We start from the raw sequence: 19,962 nt of genomic DNA, 5'->3' as shown, positions 1-19,962 counted from the left end.
TGGGCCAAGAAATATCTCAAGACTGATTTTTCTAAGGTTTTATGGACTGATGAAATGAGAGTGAGTCTTGATGGGTCAGATGGATGGGCCCGTGGCTGGATTGGTAAAGGGCAGAGAGCTCCAGTCCGACTCAGATGCCAGCAAGGTGGAGGTGGAGTACTGGTTTGGGCTGGTATCGTCAAAGATGAGCTTGTGGGGCCTTTTCGGGTTGAGGATGGAGTCAAGCTCAACTCCCAGTCCTACTGACAGTTTCTGGAAGACACCTTCTTCAAGCAGTGGTACAGGAAGAAGTCTGCATCCTTCAAGAAAAACATGATTTTCATGCAGGACAATGCTCCATCACACGCATCCAAGTACTCCACAGCGTGGCTGGCAAGAAAGGGTATAAAAGAAGAAAATCTAATGACATGGCCTCCTTGTTCACCTGATCTGAACCCCATTGAGAACCTGTGGTCCATCATCAAATGTGAGATTTACAAGGAGGGAAAACAGTACACCTCTCTGAACAGTGTCTGGGAGGCTGTGGTTGCTGCTGCACGCAATGTTGATGGTGAACAGATCAAAACACTGACAGAATCCATGGATGGCAGGCTTTTGAGTGTCCTTGCAAAGAAAGGTGGCTATATTGGTCCCCCTAAAATAGCTATAATTTTATTATTGAACAACAACCATGTTCTCAATGAACCCAAAAAACTCATTAATATCAAAGCTGAATAGTTTTGGAAGTAGTTTTTAGTTTGTTTTTAGTTATAGCTATTTTAGGGGGATATCTGTGTGTGCAGGTGACTATTGCTGTGCATAATTATTAGGCAACTTAACAAAAAACAAATATATACCCATTTCAATTATTTATTTTTACTAGTGAAACCAATATAACATCTCAACATTCACAAATATACATTTCTGACATTCAAAAACAAAACAAAAACAAATCAGTGACCAATATAGCCACCTTTCTTTGCAAGGACACTCAAAAGCCTGCCATCCATGGATTCTGTCAGTGTTTTGATCTGTTCACCATCAACATTGCGTGCAGCAGCAACCACAGCCTCCCAGATACTGTTCAGAGAGGTGTACTGTTTTCCCTCCTTGTAAATCTCACATTTGATGATGGACCACAGGTTCTCAATGGGGTTCAGATCAGGTGAACAAGGAGGCCATGTCATTAGATTTTCTTCTTTTATACCCTTTCTTGCCAGCCACGCTGTGGAGTACTTGGACGCGTGTGATGGAGCATTGTCCTGCATGAAAATCATGTTTTTCTTGAAGGATGCAGACTTCTTCCTGTACCACTGCTTGAAGAAGATGTCTTCCAGAAACTGGCAGTAGGACTGGGAGTTGAGCTTGACTCCATCCTCAACCCAAAAAGGCCCCACAAGCTCATCTTTGATGATACCAGCCCAAACCAGTACTCCACCTCCACCTTGCTGGCGTCTGAGTCGGACTGGAGCTCTCTGCCCTTAACCAATCCAGCCACGGGCCCATCCATCTGGCCCATCAAGACTCACTCTCATTTCCTCAGTCCATAAAACCTTAGAAAAATCAGTCTTGAGATATTTCTTGGCCCAGTCTTGACGTTTCAGCTTGTGTGTCTTGTTCAGTGGTGTTCGTCTTTCAGCCTTTCTTACCTTGGCCATGTCTCTGAGTATTGCACACCTTGTGCTTTTGGGCACTCCAGTGATGTTGCAGCTCTGAAATATGGCCAAACTGGTGGCAAGTGGCATCTTGGCAGCTGCACGCTTGACTTTTCTGAGTTCATGGGCAGTTATTTTGCGCCTTGGTTTTTCCACACGCTTCTTGCGACCCTGTTGACTATTTTGAATGAAACGCTTGATTGTTCGATGATCACGCTTCAGAAGCTTTGCAATTTTAAGAGTGCTGCATCCCTCTGCAAGATATCTCACTATTTTTGACTTTTCTGAGCCTGTCAAGTCCTTCTTTTGACCCATTTTGCCAAAGGAAAGGAAGTTGCCTAATAATTATGCACACCTGATATAGGGTGTTGATGTCATTAGACCACACCCCTTCTCATTACAGAGATGCACATCACCTAATATGCTTAATTGGTAATAGGCTTTCGAGCCTATACAGCTTGGAGTAAGACAACATGCATAAAGAGGATGATGTGGTCAAAATACTCATTTGCCTAATAATTCGGCACTCCCTGTGTGTGTATGTGTATATATATATATATATATACACATACACACAAAGTCCTTAACCTCTTAAGGACATATGACGGAATTTTTCCGTCATAAAACAATTGAGCAAACTGAAAGCTGTGTCCTTAAAGGGTTAATTATAATGTAGAGTTGTGAATCCAAGTGTAATAGGAGTGCATTAGATGCCCTTACCAAAAATTACCCCAATCGTATGAGGTAAGTTTGCCGCATTGGAGGGTGTATCTGGTGATGGATTGTTCCTGGATGATGGATTCTGTGTTTTCGTCTGCCTCTTGGAGTAGAAGGAGATGTAGATCCTTCTGTACTGGTCTCTTCTGGAAACTTCCTATGCTTGTTGCCTCTTGGAGCTGTGCTTTGTTGTCTTGGTATGAACTTTCTTGTCCGTATGTGTACTTTTCACTGCAAATTGCAATTACCACTGCTTGCACAACAGTAAATAAAATGTGCATCACTTCTCCAAATACTGCAAGTAGACAGCACAGCACACAATGTCTGCAAATTAATTTTTGGTAAGGGCATCTAATGCACTCCTATTACACTTGGATTCACAACTCTACATTATAATTAAGGACTATATATATATATATATATATATATATAAGTAAACAAAATCAGATGCACTCTCAGGTCTTCCAAAAGATTCTTTAATGGAACGTTTTCGGGGTTCACATGGGGCTGATGAAGGGGTTGTGAACCCCGAAAACGTTCCATTAAAGAATCTTTTGGAAGACCTGAGAGTGCATCTGATTTTGTTTACTTATATATATATATATTCTATCTCAAAGTAGAAAACAGCACTCTCTGGACTTAAGTTTTAAACAAATAGTTTAATTGTTTTTTTTTGTTTGTTTTTTTTAAGTTTTAAACAAATAGTTTAATTGGTAACGTTTCAGTGAATGCTCCCCTTCATCAGACCAGCAACATACAAGTGAATCAAACATTTAAGCATACATAGACCCCTCCCCCTTGTGCAAAAAAACGCCAAAAACCGGTTGTCATGGCAACCAAACATACAATACAAAGTAAATAGTGTGAATAAAGCAACAATCACATCTAATAACCTAATAATGAATCAATTCATGATTAATAAGTAAATGGTGAATATGCAGATAAACATTGAGCCCCTGGTAGATATAGTGTAAATCAGTGGATCAGACCACTATCTAGTAGTACAATATAATATACAGAGAGACATCACATATAGCAATACAGCATCTATCTACATTTAGATGCGCTAACTATCGTATTTCAAAAGCCTGCAATCTAATTTATACATTTGTGATATATTAATAGCAACCACTTTGTATGTATTACCTATCCAACATTCCAGATAATAGTGACATAGTATCAATAGAACTAATAAATAACCGGGCACCTACTCCCCTAATATAGGGGTCCTAAATATCCATGAGTATCCCCTAGGCTATGTCATTCCAAAACCATATGCCGTATTTGTAATACCGGAGCCTGAGTGAGCCATGGAAGTGTCATACCGTATGTTCATGTCTGGTATCGGCCTGTTTCAGCGCTTACAGCTTACAGTGTGCATCGCATAATTTATTGAGTGGTGCGCATGCGTATGAACCAGGAGCAGTCCTCCCCCAATCGTGCACAGTGTGGATTCCGATTGGCTCTAAGGGACAAGCCCCCACAATGGTATAGTTAATGTTATTACCAAAGTACAGAGGGGGTACACATATAAGGCAAAGTATAGCGTCTATTGGAGGGCAGTTTAGGATGACACAGCATCAAAGTGCCAGGCATAAATTTGAAGTTTGGACAATAGATTAAAAAACGGAGCCGTACCAGGGGGAGTGAGCAATACGTGGGCGGTCAAGAACTAGTAAACCACGAAGTGTACTATACCTAACCCCCAGTCGTAATCAGGGACCCATACGCTCAAATGCATGGCTATAGCTCCGATCACTAAGTGACCCAGCAAGTGGCAATCAAACATAAAAACGCCCCCATAAAGGACAAGGGCAGATCGGACGGAACTCCAGTGGTAATAGCGCTCAGCCCCAGACATTAATTCTGATTGGCCCAATAGGGCAGGTCCAACTGCAAATCAGTCTTATGTAACAAAGTATCAGGGTAAAGCAAAAAGTTTCAAAAAACGGGGACACTCAAACTCGGTTATTAAAAAAAAGGTCATATATCACTAACAACATATGTATGAGAAACTTAAATGGCATAACATACAGATCAAAGTTACAGATCCACAATCACAAAAAACGTTATGGAAAGGAAAAAATAAAAAATTAAAAAAATGCAAAGTATTGTCACACTATCACAGGCCAGATAGTCATAATAGGACCACAGCCAGCTCCTGAGAGTATGGTCTGTAACAGAAGGACACTAAGTGTTAACTCAAAGGGAGAAGTAGATGCAAACCATATGTTAAAGGTGTCAGGGCCAGATACCCAATCATTGTCTAAACACAGTCATATATCACTGATGACCGCAGGGTGGGTTCCCCCTAGACCTTCCACATAAAGGGTAAACACGGGTGGAGCACATGCATAAGAAAAGAGTATGTTGTTACCCGGTACATAAACATCAACTTTAAAAGCTGAAATACACAGTGCCTTATTGGAAATTAGTTAAATACAGTCAAATCATAGAAAATCATAAAAAACAATGCCAGTCTATTCCCATATTCAAACCTCTAGGGTGTATGGTGTCCAGTTTAAAGATCCACTCAGCCTCTTTCTGTAGGAGACGTGTGTCCCTATCACCTCCCCTAGGAAGTGGGGGTACATGGTCAATGAGCTTGAATCTTAGGTCAGCCACGGAATGACCCTTCTCCATGAAATGTCTGGCCACCGGCTGATCACTCTTCCCTTTTTCAATTGCTGTCCGAATGGCACTCCTGTGGTTAGCCATCCTTTTCTTGATGTCATCTGAGGTTTTACCTATGTAAAATAGGCCACAGCTGCAATTCAGCATCTATACCACAAATTTTGTGGTACACGTAAGATAGTGCTTAATCTTATAGCTTGTATTGTTGTGTGGATGTCTGAACTCTTTGCATTGCAACATGGAGTTGCACGTTATACAGCTAGGACATTTATAGGAACCTCTTTTGGTAATTGGTGTGACCTTGTTGTAGCTGTCAATCGGATCCGTTTTCATTAGAATGTCTTTGAGGTTTCTTCCTCTTTTGTACCCAATCCTGGGTGGTCCATAGCTCTGATAAGGTAATGATGGATCTGTCTGAACAATATCCCATTTTTCTTTTAAAGTGACCCCCAGTGTCCTTGTGCTAGGAGTCTATGCTGTGACGAAATTCATCCTCTTCTGGTGGTCACTTTTGGTCATCTCCATGTTCACCTGGGACCTTGCTTCCTTTACAATGTTTGCTTTGTATCCTCTGTTGTAGAATCTTGATTCCATTTCTTTTAGCTGTATCTCCCGGTTCTCGTCCGATGTATTGTTGCGGAAGACTCTCAGCATTTGTGCCTTGGGGATCGCTTTTATGAGTGATCTGGGATGGTAGCTGGAAGCGTGCAGCAGTGTATTCCTGTCGGTAGTCTTCTTGAACAGAGTAGTTCCAAGTCTGTTGTCAACCTTATAGATTCTTAGATCAAGGAAATCCACTTCATTGTAACTGGACACTTCCTTGAGTTTGACCTGTCCCCCTATTTCATTCAGGGATATGACCCACTCGCCAAAGGATTCAATCGTTCCTCGCCAGACTACAACGATATCATCAATGTACCGCTTGTAAAAATGTACTTGTTGGTTGTCATATACTTTTGAATATGTTTTCTTCAACATGCTCCATAAAAAGATTTGCAAATGGGGGGCGTGTCCAGCCGCGGCCATGATAAGCTGCAAAATATGGGGCTCTACATAATATTTTACTAATCTGCCAAATAATTTCGCCCACACTTGCCATCCACAAGGACAGATATCAGATTCTACAAAAGGAGAACTTACTGTAGCGAGCGATAACAATATTGAGCATTTTATTGTGCCAGACAAGCTTGAATCTAGACCGTTGTCGATTTTTAGGCCTCTCAAGAAACTGCATAATGTCCCTACATTCCCTCTGGAGATCCGGGGCCAGCAGGACCGCCTAACTCTAAGTCTACACCTTAACAGAGACCCTAGGGATTTTAAGAGTAACTCTCTGCAGATCGAGCTAGTACTAGGGGTGTGGAAGTCTGAAGGAGAGCAGCATGGAGGCTGTAGACAAATGGGAGCGCACAATGTTGGCGGCAATTTCGCAGCACTTCGAACAGCTCGAACACGATATTAGAGCTCTGTTTTTCACAATTACGGCTTACCTTTCTGCTCCCACTAAGAGGAGCGTGGAACAGCCCAAGACCTCAGTTATCAAGCAGCATTATGTGGAACAGCTGACAGGGCCAAAGTCTGACACCACACCTCCTAACCCAAATCTAACCGCAACGCAGTTTCCACCGTCTGGTGGTAATGATACCGGGGCCCGGATGTCTGTGCTACTGGCCACTCGAGAACAACAAACCTCAGGCATCGAGAAAATGAGTGAAGCACTACCTACCTGGTCTGTAACTCTGCCTGCCTGTCATGAGGTCCCGCAATCTAGGAGCTCAGTTTTTATATCACCGCTGAAGACCGAAAGATCTCTCAATCTCTCTGCGAACCTGGACAGTACCACCTTGAAGGTCTGTTGTGCTGCCGGAGATCTTACACAGGGAAATGTTGTCGGATCTACAGTACCCTTATCACGACAGAATGATGTTAAGCCAGCAGGCAATAGGTTAGGGATCGGGTAAGCCCTGGCCTGAGGTATGCTTCCTATCCTCCCCGGCTTGACGCAGGATAACATTATGGGCATTAACTATATGGGCATTAACTAGAAACTAGATATTACACAGGACCTTTATTTTACTGGCCAAAGTAATATTACTTGATAAAATAATATGTACTATGTGGTCTATAATGTCACTCTATGTTTTGGAATTACAATTACTATTGTTTAATATTTGACAAATGTCCTTAGTATGCCTACGCCGGAAGAGAAGAGAGATTTTCTATACTTATTGAAGCCAGGGATATTCTTATATTATGACATTGTACTATGGAGAAGTTCATACTTGGGGACTTGTTGGGGTTTACCATGATGTATTTACACCTACAATGTCGAATAGTTATTCTTCTCTAAGTGCTTTTTGTTTATTGGCTGTTTACAGTGTTTGATAGTTATACAGTTTGGGATGTATCTTATTTAAAGATTTACACTATATTTCAGGGTAGACGTTTAATTAAACTGATTGCCTTTTAGATAATTCAGTTCTTGATGTTCCAGGCATAGACCTACACTGTTGTCTGTTTGCTCTTATTTAATACCATGACCTGTAATGCCATTTATTTAAAATGTTACCCTATTCTGCAGCACAGAAGAACAGATTTAATGTTGTCCTTGGGTTAATGTATTTAATATCCTCCTGGGATACGCTGCGATGTCTGCGGCCGGGACAGCGTGGTGTGACAGCCTTAACCTTTAGTATTTCATCTTTGAGGATGAGAGGATCAAACAGATGACTTATCTGTATATGCGCACTTCCCATGGAGATGGCTTACATAGGTAATATCTATCCTTAGTAGAGATCCTGTAACCTGTTTTATACATATGACTCCCTACATAATAATTTAATCTGCTAAGGAGGAGCAAACTTTATATAGTGTCTCAGCACATGGTCTCTTCTTATTCCTAGTTCTAGTCTGCCCTCACCTTTTAGGACTAAGTGGACACAGTATGTTAGGTGAAATTTTGTAGCTCATACAATTTCTGACTGCTTATTACTAGTTTACTTAGCTCTAGCCTTATGCACCTGAACATTTCAATGTATACATCAACGCACCCAAAACATATTTATAAAGATTGCCCTAAATTAAGATAAGCCCACTTTGTGCATGTTAAAGTTTTAATATTCATTTGCCACCAGCCCGGGCTGAATTACATCATATTATTGTAATGTTACCTATAAGAGATCAAGTGTACCTCATGTTGCTTATCATAGATTAATCTCTAAAATTTTATGATGTACTACTTAATCTAACTGTCACGCTATTCTAGATGCGTGCAATCCCTAGCCTGTACCAAGGCCCAAGAGCGGCCGCCACACATAGGAAACTCCCCTCTTTATATCCCAAATGCTTACTGAGTGGTGGCTCTGTATATTTTCTATACTCATAGTTCCATGCAAGGCGAGTTCACTAAATTATTTTTAGTTCTTTTATTGTATTTCACCTCTCATTTGCCTTATAATAGACCCATAAGGGACCCTTCTACTGAGGAGCCGCTTAATACCAATGTCGTTATTTACTTAATTTCCTGGATACGTCCCCCCCTCCCTTTACAGTTCAAGGTCCAAGATTGACAGTATTATGCAACTAAGCTCCTCCACTAAACCATACAAATTACATAGGTCCATGAGTGGCCTTCTGAAGTTTTAGAGGGGCATTCATTTTGTGGGGGGAAAAATGAGGTTACCTTCATATAGTTCAATAGTGATGTAATTGTATCAATCATCATGGTTTTACATGCTGTACTCAACTGCTCCATATTATTGATGCACATGTTGTAATTATTATTGAACTTCTGTTTAATGTTGTATATTTGATTAACCTCAATAAAAAAAAAATAAAAAAAAAAAATAAAAAAAAAAATAAAAAAAAGATTTGCAAATGCAGGTGCCATATTCGAGCCCATCGCTGTTCCCATGAGCTGAAGATAAAATCTTCTCTCGAATTTAAAATAGTTAAGTTTGAGACACAAGGATAGAAGTTCAACGATAAAGCTGGTGGGTGGACCTACATATGGGCATCTCTCAAGACAGTTGGTAATTATCTCCATCCCCAATTCATGCGGTATAATAGTGTATAAGCTTGTGACATCAAGACTAGCAAGCACATCACCTGGTTGTATGTCAGTCATTTCGGTCAGGTATGTGATAAGTGCAGAGGAGTCACGTAGATAAAGACCGCATGTTCACAACCAATGGTTGTAGCATAGAGTCAACAAACTTCGCCAAGGGTTGTAACAGTGACCCCCGTGCTGAAACTATGGGGCGTCCAGGTGGGTGTACCAATTGCTTGTGTATCTTTGGTAATGTATATAGTATTGGCCTGACTGGATTGTCTGTAGTCAACCATTCTTTAGTTGTTGAGTCTATCCAATGCATTTGTGCTGCATGCTCAATAACAGAGTCAATCTGTGCTTTATAAGTAATAGTGGGATCACAAGGTAGGGCCTTATAGGTAGAACTGTCCGCCAGTTGCCTGTCTATTTCAGTTTTGTAATCCTGATAGTCCTGCAGGACAACCGCACCACCCTTGTCCGCTGGGCGTATGACTATTGTAGAATCATTCCTAAAGGATTGTACAGCTTCCCAATCAGTTGCTGTCATATTATTCCTAGTGGGGCCATGTTCCCTCTGTCTTAATCTCTGTTGTACAATGCGAGTGTAAGTTTTAATACTCGGATTGGTCGTGGGAGGTTCAAACGTGCTGGGTTTCTTGAAAGGGTGTCTGTTATCTTCCATTACTTTTCCTTGGAAAAAATCACCCAATTTCAATTGCCTCTGGAAACGCATAGTGTCAATATATGTTGCAAAGTCATCAGGTTTAGTTGTGGGTACAAAGGAGAGGCCCTTCATGAGTACTCGCCTTTCATTATCATTCAGAACATGTTGGCTGAGGTTGACCGTCACATCCTCCTCCTCCTGCGAGGTAGCAGGGTTCTTCTTCCAAAATCCGCCCCTGCGTGTGTGTGGTCTTCGCCCCTTCCTCTGGAGCGGGTGGTAATGCCTAAAAAAGGCTGTGTGCTGTGCTGATTCTCAGTCTCCTGTAGCCGGTCTCTCGAGTACTCAGTGTCTGAGCGAGAGCTTGAGTCCACCGTATTCAGTTGCCGGTGTGCATATGTTCTAAACCTCCTTTGTCTCCTTGGTTGGTACTGGGCTCTTTCAACAGGCCCAAGTGTCCACCAGTACACTTTCTTATCTTTGTAATCCTTCATGACATAACCAAGCTTTTTATTTTTTATAGGCAATTAGGGCATTATTGTATTCACGTAATTGGGTATTAATTTTATCCATCCAATTCTCTGATTTGTCCTGCATTAGGATATGCCCTTTAACCTCCTCCAAATTGCTGATATCTTCCTTTGCTTTCTGCATCTGACTTCCTCGACCACCAGCAAGATCAAGTCCAGGGAGCATTTGTTCAATATTGCCATCCATTTCCTGCAAAAGTCAGAGTTTTGTCTGCCTATGGTAGGCACATTATTGATTCTAAAGCCCCTGGGTATCAGTCTTTTTCTGTGATACTCAGAAAGGTAGATGCCATGAAATTTAAGATCCACCTCTCTTTTCTTCAATTTGATGAGTTGATTGTACACAGTCACTGCATTTTCTGCTGGGTCTTCAGGTAGAATGGTGTCGAACAGTATCCTTGCTGCATCCAAGTCACTCATGGATAGTGTCTCGGCACCCTCCAAATCTGCTGGGATAGTTGCTGTGGCCTGCGTGGGTTCAATGTGCTCCATTGTTGCTTTAGCAGTGTCAAAATAGTCCCCAGTGAATGTCCACACCGTAGTGATGATATAAGATTAGAACACAAGTCCGGTAGTACAACAGAGTGAAGGATCTGATGTTTAACTCGCTGGTATATCTAGTATATCATATCACAAAATGGAAGAGAGGAGGAAATAGGGAAACATTGTTGAACAAAAAGGAGATTTTTTGGATGTTTAGATTACAAACTAGTGAACCAGATGGGCTAAACATCAGACGTGCTCTGGATGTGTTTACTAGAGTATAAAACATTAGTATAGGCCTTTTGATAACAGCGTCTGCCCAAGAATGTTAATCTATATATCATAAATTGAACTGTCATTTAAAAGCTGCATTTATATATTGTTTGAACCTTTATTACATACAGCAATGTTATCATTTTTTGCGCTCTCTATATGTCTTGTTTGTGAATAGCATTTCATATATGGACATCCTATGACTTTTTCAAAGATATATATATTCCCTTTAGCAAGATAGGAAAGTATTCATATGTTAATGTATATAGGATTTATTCATAGCTAATGTATATGTTTTGTAAAATGTTTAAGATGTTGAGAAATTTGTTTGCTCATTTTGTGGAAATAGGTATCCAATCAGGTATTTTATTATTGTGATGTCATGATCTATCTCAGCCTTTAAAGAGGCGTTTGAGCTGATCCCCAGGTAAGCAGTGATCAAGTGCACCTGGTGCACGAAACATGTCTGCGTGGGGATCTGCTCACTTGCCTGGTTGTTAGAGCTATTGCTGGCTCTGAACAGGACATCCTGGTTGTGTCCTTTTTTAACTTTTTGGAATAAAGTTGTTCTTCACTTTTTACTTGCTGCCTGGAACTCAACATTTATTTTTTTCACAATGTATAGTGCTTTTTATAGCACTCTCAGTATTACCTTCCTTTCTCCCAGAGCGCCTTCCATATATATGTATGTATATATATATATATATGTATATATATATGTATATGTATATATATATATATATATATATATATATATATGTATGTATGTATATATATGTATGTATATATATATATATATATATATATATGTGTATATGTATATATATATATATATATATATATATATAATGTTGCAGGGTCATAGAATGTGTACCCAGTCCGGCCAGAGAACTGACCCCACCCATGTTTTGTGTGTATATATATATATATATATATATATATATATATATATTACACACACACACATACAGTGGATATAAAAAGTCTACACACCCCTGTTAAAATGTCAGGTTTCTGTGATATATATACTTTATTGAAGCACCTTTTGATTTGATTACAGCACTCAGTCTTTTTGGGTATGATTTTTTTCCGCATGGTGCATCTTGACTTGACACGATTTGCCCACTCTTCTTTGCAAAAACACTCTAAATCTGTCAGAATGCGAGGGCATCTCCTGTGCACAGCCCTCTTCAGATCACCCTTCAGATTTTTAATTGGATTCAGGTCTGGGCTCTGGCTGGGCCATCCCAAAACTTTATTCTTCTTCTGGTGAAGCCATTCCTTTGTTGATTTGGATGTATGCTTTGGGTCGTTGTCATGCTGAAAGATGAAGTTCTTCTTCATGTTCAGCTTTCTAGCAGAAGCCTGAAGGTGTTGTGCCAATATTGTCTGGTATTTGGAACTGTTCATTATTCCTACCTTGACTAAGGCCCCAGTTCCAACTGATGAAAAACAGCTCCAAAGCATGATGCTTCACTGTGGGTATGGTGTTCTTTTGGTGATATGCAGTGTTGTTTTTGCACCAAACATATATTTTGGAGTTATGGCCAAAAAGTTCAACTTTGGTTTCATCAGACCAGAACACCTTTTGCAACATGCTTTTGGGAAACTTCAGATGTGTTTTTGCAAAATGTAACCAGGCTTGGATGTTTTTTTGTTTGTTTGTAAGAAAAGGCTTCCGTCTTGCCACTCTACCCCATAGCTCAGACAAATGAAGATTACGGGCGATTATTGTCACATGTACCACACAGCCAGTACTTGCCAGATATTCCTGCAGCTCCTCTAATGTTGCTGTAGGCCTCTTGGCAGCCTCCCAGACCAGTTTTCTTCTCGTCTTTTCATCAATTTTGGAGGGACATCCAGTTCTTGGTAATATCACTGTTGCACCATATTTTCTTCACTTGATGATGACTGTCTTCACTGTGTTCCATGGTATATCTAATGCCTTGGAAATTCTTTTGTACCCTTCTCCTGACTGATACCTTTAAACAATGAGATCCCTCTGATGCTTTAGAAGCTCTCTGCGGACCATGGCTTTTGCTGTAGGTTGTGACAAAATGTCAGGAAAGACCAACTAGAACAGCTGAACTTTATTTGGGGGTAATCAGAGGCACTTTAAATGATGACAGGTGTGTACCGACTCCTATTTAACATGATTTTGAATGTGATTGCTTAATTCTGAACACAGCTACATCCCCAGTTATAAAAGGGTGTTCACACTTATGCAACCATATTATTTTAGTTTTTTATTATTTCCCTTTGCCTAAAAAATTTCAGTTTGATTTTCAATTGAGTTGTACAGTTTATAGTTTTGTTTTTTTTTAAAAAAAACGCAATTGCAATTTAATGAAAAATTACTATAATTTACTTCATTTTTCAATAGAACGTTTAACACTACAGAAACTTACTGTACAGAATCTCAATGTCCAATACACTCTTGGAGCATAAAAATACAAACCACAAAATAGTTAAATTAAAATTAGCTAGTGCTACCTGTGCTGTGGTTACATAGATAGTATACTGTCCCTTTATTTAACAGTACACTACAGAATCTTACTGTACATGTTTCTCAATGTCCAATTCACTCTTGGAGCATAAAAATACAAACTACAAACGAAGTAAAAAAAAAAAAAATGTCAGTAAGGCACTATAAAGTATTTGTACAATACTCACTTTATTGCTCACAACTTTGAGCTGTCCCACCGCCACACCACTGCTTGACCACCGCACACTACTCCCAGATGACTCCCACACACTCTTCAATCTCTTCCAAAATGGCCGTTTTGCGGGCATTCTCAGGTCCGCCCACGGCCGCACACTGGTCTGCCACTCATTTACCCTCTCCGCCTATGTTTTCAGGAAAATCTGTTTTTTTTTTTTTTTTTAAATAAAATTTGCATACTCTAGCAGTTTTAAAACCGCATCAATTAATCATGGTTTAAAACCGCATGTGTGTGTGTGTGTATGTGTGTATATATATATATATATATATATATATATATATATGTTAATAAAAAGAGAATAAATCACATAGAAAATTCAGCGCAACAAACACCATATAAGAATTGTGATTCAATTATAATTAGTCTCAGTGGAAATAAAGTCTTAGTATAAGTACACTTTTCGTTGATTAAGGTGCTTATAAAGTCTTTTCTATCTCCAGTATTGGTGTGGGATAGAATCTAAATCATATACTGTGATAGGTGTCTTCTTACCGGATTTACCCTCAATCATATGAGGTAATGAATGATCTCAAAGGTTAGCTTAGGTAACTCTGGAGTGGTGGTGATGTTTCGTCTGTAACTGTTCTTTACAGGGTGGTATGGATACTCTGTTCTTGTGCGTGCCACTTGTTGAATGAAAACTTCCAAGGGATATTTTCCTTGTGTTGTGGAACTTTCTTGCGGTCTCTCAGGAGTATGGTATTCAAATGGAGCGTACCCTCTGGTGCTAGTGGTGCATACTGGAGCTTCCCAGTGGTCCAGCTCACTGATAAACTCAGGCAATCAATCAGGATCCTTGGGAGGGCTAGCAATGGTATCCCTGGGCAAACATAAAGCATACAAACATAGCCCAGTAACGTTTGTAACAGGAGAAAGGGTAGGTGTAAGAAAACACTTACAAGATCCACTGCATCTGCAGGTGCACTCACAGCAGACTGGGACCAATCAGTCGCCCAGCAGACTGAGAAATTCAGGCTACAACCACAATTTTCCTCAATATGCCAGTTGCAGAGAAACCAGCAGGTGTAGATTTAGGAGAACCAACATACGAAAAGCAAGTGTATGTAGTAAAAACTTTTTATTAAAATGTGACGCGTTTCTCAGCTATCAAGAGAGCTGTTTCATCAGGCTAAAAAAAAAAAAATTTTTTTTATATAAATTAGATATATATATTTAAAATATATATATACCCATTTCAATTATTTATTTTTTTAACAGTGAAACTAATATAACATCTCAACATTCACAAATATACATTTCTGACATTCAAAAACAAAACAAAAACAAATCAGTGACCAATATAGCCACCTTTCTTTGCAAGGACACTCAAAAGCCTGCCATCCATGGATTCTGTCAGTGTTTTGATCTGTTCACCATCAACATTGCGTGCAGCAGCAACCACAGCCTCCCAGACACAGTTCAGAGAGGTGTACTGTTTTCCCTCCTTGTAAATCTCACATTTGATGATGGACCACAGGTTCTCAATGGGGTTCAGATCAGGTGAACAAGGAGACCATGTCATTAGATTTTCTTCTTTTATACCCTTTCTTGCCAGCCACGCTGTGGAGTACTTGGACGCGTGTGATAGAGCATTGTCCTGCATGAAAATCATGTTTTTCTTGAAGGATGCAGACTTCTTCCTGTACCACTGCTTGAAGAAGGTGTCTTCCAGAAACTGGCAGTAGGACTGGGAGTTGAGCTTGACTCCATCCTCAACCCGAAAAGGCCCCACAAGCTCATCTTTGATGATACCAGCCCAAACCAGTACTCCACCTCCACCTTGCTGGTGTCTGAGTCGGACTGGAGCTCTCTGCCCTTTACCAATCCAGCCACGGGCCCATCCATCTGGCCCATCAAGACTCACTCTCATTTCATCAGTCCATAAAAGCTTAGAAAAATCAGTCTTGAGATATTTCTTGGCCCAGTCTTGACGTTTCAGCTTGTGTGTCTTGTTCAGTGGTGGTCGTCTTTCAGCCTTTCTTACCTTGGCCATGTCTCTGAGTATTGCACACCTTGTGCTTTTGGGCACTCCAGTGATGTTGCAGCTCTGAAATATGGCCAAACTGGTGGCAAGTGGCATCTTGGCAGCTGCACGCTTGACTTTTCTCAGTTCATGGGCAGTTATTTTGCGCCTTGGTTTTTCCACACGCTTCTTACGACCCTGTTGACTATTTTGAATGAAACGCTTGATTGTTCGATGATCACGCTTCAGAAGCTTTGCAATTTTAAGAGTGCTGCATCCCTCTGCAAGATATCTCACTATTTTTGACTTTTCTGAGCCTGTCAAGTCCTTCTTTTGACCCATTTTGCCAAAGGAAAGGAAGTTGCCTAATAATTATGCACACCTGATATAGGGTGCTGATGTCATTAGACCACACCCCTTCTCATTACAGAGATGCACATCACCTAATATGCTTAATTGGTAGTAGGCTTTCGAGCCTATACAGCTTGGAGTAAGACAACATGCATAAAGAGGATGATGTGGTCAAAATACTCATTTGCCTAATAATTCTGCACTCCCTGTGTGTGTATATATATATATATATATATATATATATATATATATATATATATATATATATACACATTTTTTTTTTTTTATTTTTTTTTTTGTATAACATGCACGATATTTAATTACTACTTTTGGTTGGGAAACTATAAAAATTTTGTGCTAAATATAGTTGGTTTTTAAACTAAGTGTACAAAAGTTTGAAAATGGAATTAACACAATGATGAGAAATAACTTGGTAGTGAAAGAGTTAAGTTTATTTGCTTATTATTAACTGCCCTGTTTAAAAAAAGTTTTTAACAATAATCCTACAAATGTCTCTTTTCCCATATCAGGGCAGGATGCTTCATGTTCTTCCATCTACAGTTAAAAAGCAGGATGAAGGAGAGAATGGGCCTGATAACTCTGGTTACAAGAAGCAGAAGGCATTAAAGGACAAAGTCAACAGCTCCAGGTAGAGGCAAAACGTGGGAAAAAAGGAAAGTGACAGATTGTTTAGTTCAGTAAATATTTAAGACCAGCATATTCTCAATGAAATGCTAAACGCTTAAAGGGACACTAAACCTTAAATTTCTAGAAATAACAATATATTTAAAGTAAAAAAAATAGCCTTAGAATAATATGCTAATGGTTTTTTTTTATTTTAGATGAAAAATATTTTTGTGAAGGATTATTTTTATTTTAGTAATTGACAGTGCCATATAACTATAGGAGCACTAAAGTCAAAATTAAAGGGACATAAAAGCCATTTTTTTTATTTCATGATTTAGAGAGAGCAAACAATTTTAAGCAACTTTCCAATTTACTTCTATTATATAATTTGTTTTGTTTCTTGGTATCCTTTGTTGAGGGAAATTAAGCAAATTAGATAATATAAATGAATTGGAAAGTTGATTAAAATTGAATTCTCTATCTGAATCATGAAGGAAAAAAAATTATATTTCATGTCCCTTTAAGCTTTCATGGTTCAAATAGAGCATGCAATTTTAAACAACTTTCCAATTAACTTTTATTATCTAAATGTGCATAATCTTTTTATATGCACTTTCTAAGGCACCTGCTCCTACTGAGCATGTGATCAAGGTTTCACAGAATATACGTATATATGTATTTTTTGATTGGCTGATGGCTGTCACATGATGCAAAGGAAGGAAATGTAGCTAAAATTTACAATTTATCAGTAAAAAATCTACTACTTATTTGAAATTCAAGCTAAGTGCTTTTGCGTTGTTTTTTTATAATACTTTTGTTGATTGTGCAATTATACTGTGTTTGTTTAATGGTCCTTAAGTTATCTTAGGTTAAAAAAAACAACATATTCTTATCTGCTGTCTCCTGTTGAGGCCAATTAGGTACAGTTGTAAACAAGCTGTTTAGTGTCCCTTTTAAGTCCTTGAAATCAATAGTCTTAAAAGAACAGTGTACTGTAAAATGTTCTTCCCTTTAATGTGTTCCTAATGATCCATTTTACCTGCTGGAGTCTATTAAATTGTTTACACATAGCTCCTTTACCTTTATTTTGACATTTTATATAGGTTTTTCTGTCGAAACCTCCAACTATACTAAAAATTTCAGTTACAGAAAAGCTATGTAAACATCAGAAGAAATAAACCTCTCAGTTGGGGCGGTAGAACATGAGAGCCCAGCCCTTTTTCAATGTATACATCTAAATATTTCACAGTACCAGTAAAAAGCAAACTTTATTTCTTCATTTCATTCAGGTACAGCAAACAGCATAGCAACGTTTCGGGCTACTTTCTCTTAATCATGCTTATCTGTTACATATGTGAAATCTTTAAGAGTGTTCCGAATCAGCTTTTAATACAATTAACTTTTAACTGCTGCTTGCCTGAGTACACTGTCCCTTTAAGGTGGCATACTTATGAATGTTTCCTTAGAATCTCTGGGCGTTGCTTTCGAGAAGTTGTTCCTTGCAACAATATCGCATTAATAAAATCCTTTGAAGTAGATACCATCACATAATGATAGAGAAGGAATTATAGTTATCGATTTCCCCTTTTTCCTCCAGCGCTCATAACTGGAACACCTTGTTCATGGGGACCAGTTCAGTGGCTGATGCAATTGCTCAGAAATACAACACCAGCAAGAGCCAAGTTCTAGACCATGTGAGTTGCATAATGTTTACCACTGATAACACATACAAAGCTAGTATGTGCGTATATGTAAGTTAACCTAATTTGTCTCCTCTTGCTTCATCCATGTTGTGCTCCTCTCTCATATTGGTTCTCTTAGGAAGGGAAAGGAAGCCTGGCTGTAAGGGTTGCACTTGGAGAGACACAGCTTGTACAGGACGTGCGTCAGTTCTTGCTTCAGAATGGAGTCAGTCTGGACTCTTTCAGCCAGGTAAATAAAACACACAATATGTGCATTTGTTCAGTATGCAATATATAACATTGTAATTATAATATGGCAAACATCAGTACTCCTGGTTTAACCCTTTGACTGCTAAGCTGGATTTTGTTTTTTTATTTTAACTATTTAAAAAAAAAAAGAAAATTACTTTTTTCTCTTGTAAGGTGTATCCAGTCCACGGATCATCCATTACTTGTGGGATATTCTCCTTCCAACAGGAAGTTGCAAGAGGATCACCCACAGCAGAGCTGCTATATAGCTCCTCCCCTAACTGCCATATCCAGTCATTCTCTTGCAACTCTCAACAAGCATGGAGGTAGTAAGAGGGAAGTGGTGAAATGTAGCTGTTATCTTGCTTCAATCAAAAGTTTTTTATTTTTAAATGGTACCGGAGTTGTACTATTTTGTCCCAGGCAGAAAAATAGAAGAATCTGCCTGTGATTTCTATGATCTTAGCAGGTTGTAACTAAGATCCATTGCTGTTCTCACACATGACTGAAGAGAGAGGTAACTTCAGCGGGGGAATGGCATGCAGGTTATCCTGCTATGAGGTATGTGCAGGTAAGATTTTTTCTAGAAGATGTGAATGCTAGAAAATGCTGCTGATACCAAAATTATGTAAGGTAAGCCTGAATACAGTGATTTAATAGCGACTGGTATCATGCTTACTTTCTGAGGTAATACTTTTTTATATTTACAATATAAAACTTTGCTGGCTTGTTTAAACATTTTTATATATACTTTGGTGATAAAACTTTATTGGGGCCTAGTTTTTTCCACATGGCTGGCTTAAATTTGCCTAGAAACAGTTTCCTGAGGCTTTCCACTGTGTTACTATGAGTGGGAGGGGCCTAATTTAGCACTTTTTTGCGCAGTAACTTTTACAGACTGAGACATCCAGCTTCCTCCAGGAGTCCCCTGAATGCTATAGGACATCTCTAAAGGGCTCTTAGGCTTTCCAAAATCGTTTGTGGTGGAAGGTAGGCCCACAGCAAGGCTGTGGCAGTTTGGTGTGACTGTTAAAAACATCTATCGTTTTTTTGATCCATTTTTTGAACTAAGGGGTTAATCATCCATTTGCAAGTGGGTGCAATGCTCTGTTAGCTTATTATACACACTGTAAAAATTTTGTTTGATTTACTGCCTTTTTTCACTGTTTTTCAAATTCTGACAAAATTTGTTTCGCTTAAAGGCACAGTACTGTTTCTTATATTTGCTTGTTAACTTGATTTAAAGTGTTTTCCAAGCTTGCTAGTCTCATTGCTAGTCTGTACAAACATGTCTGACATAGAGGAAACTCCTTGTTCATTATGTTTAAAAGCCATGGTGGAACCCCCTCTTAGAATGTGTACCAAATGTACTGATTTCACTTTA

At 39.1% G+C, this 19,962-nt stretch overlaps 1 protein-coding gene across 2 annotated transcripts in view; it reads left to right on the top strand.

The window, feature by feature from the left end:
• Positions 1-19,962, top strand: part of RBM19 (RNA binding motif protein 19) — a 145,577-nt gene that overhangs the window by 37,800 nt on the left and 87,815 nt on the right. For both annotated transcript variants that reach the window (XM_053702155.1, XM_053702154.1), the window contains exons 13-15: positions 16,551-16,669; positions 18,245-18,341; positions 18,469-18,579. In XM_053702155.1, coding sequence (XP_053558130.1) covers positions 16,551-16,669; positions 18,245-18,341; positions 18,469-18,579 — 327 coding nt within the window. The remainder of the gene's footprint in view (positions 1-16,550; positions 16,670-18,244; positions 18,342-18,468; positions 18,580-19,962) is intronic.

Source organism: Bombina bombina, chromosome 2 (assembly GCF_027579735.1).
Source record: "Bombina bombina isolate aBomBom1 chromosome 2, aBomBom1.pri, whole genome shotgun sequence".
In the NCBI taxonomy this organism is placed as follows: Eukaryota; Metazoa; Chordata; class Amphibia; order Anura; family Bombinatoridae; genus Bombina; species Bombina bombina.
This window is presented reverse-complemented; position numbering and strand designations above follow the sequence as displayed.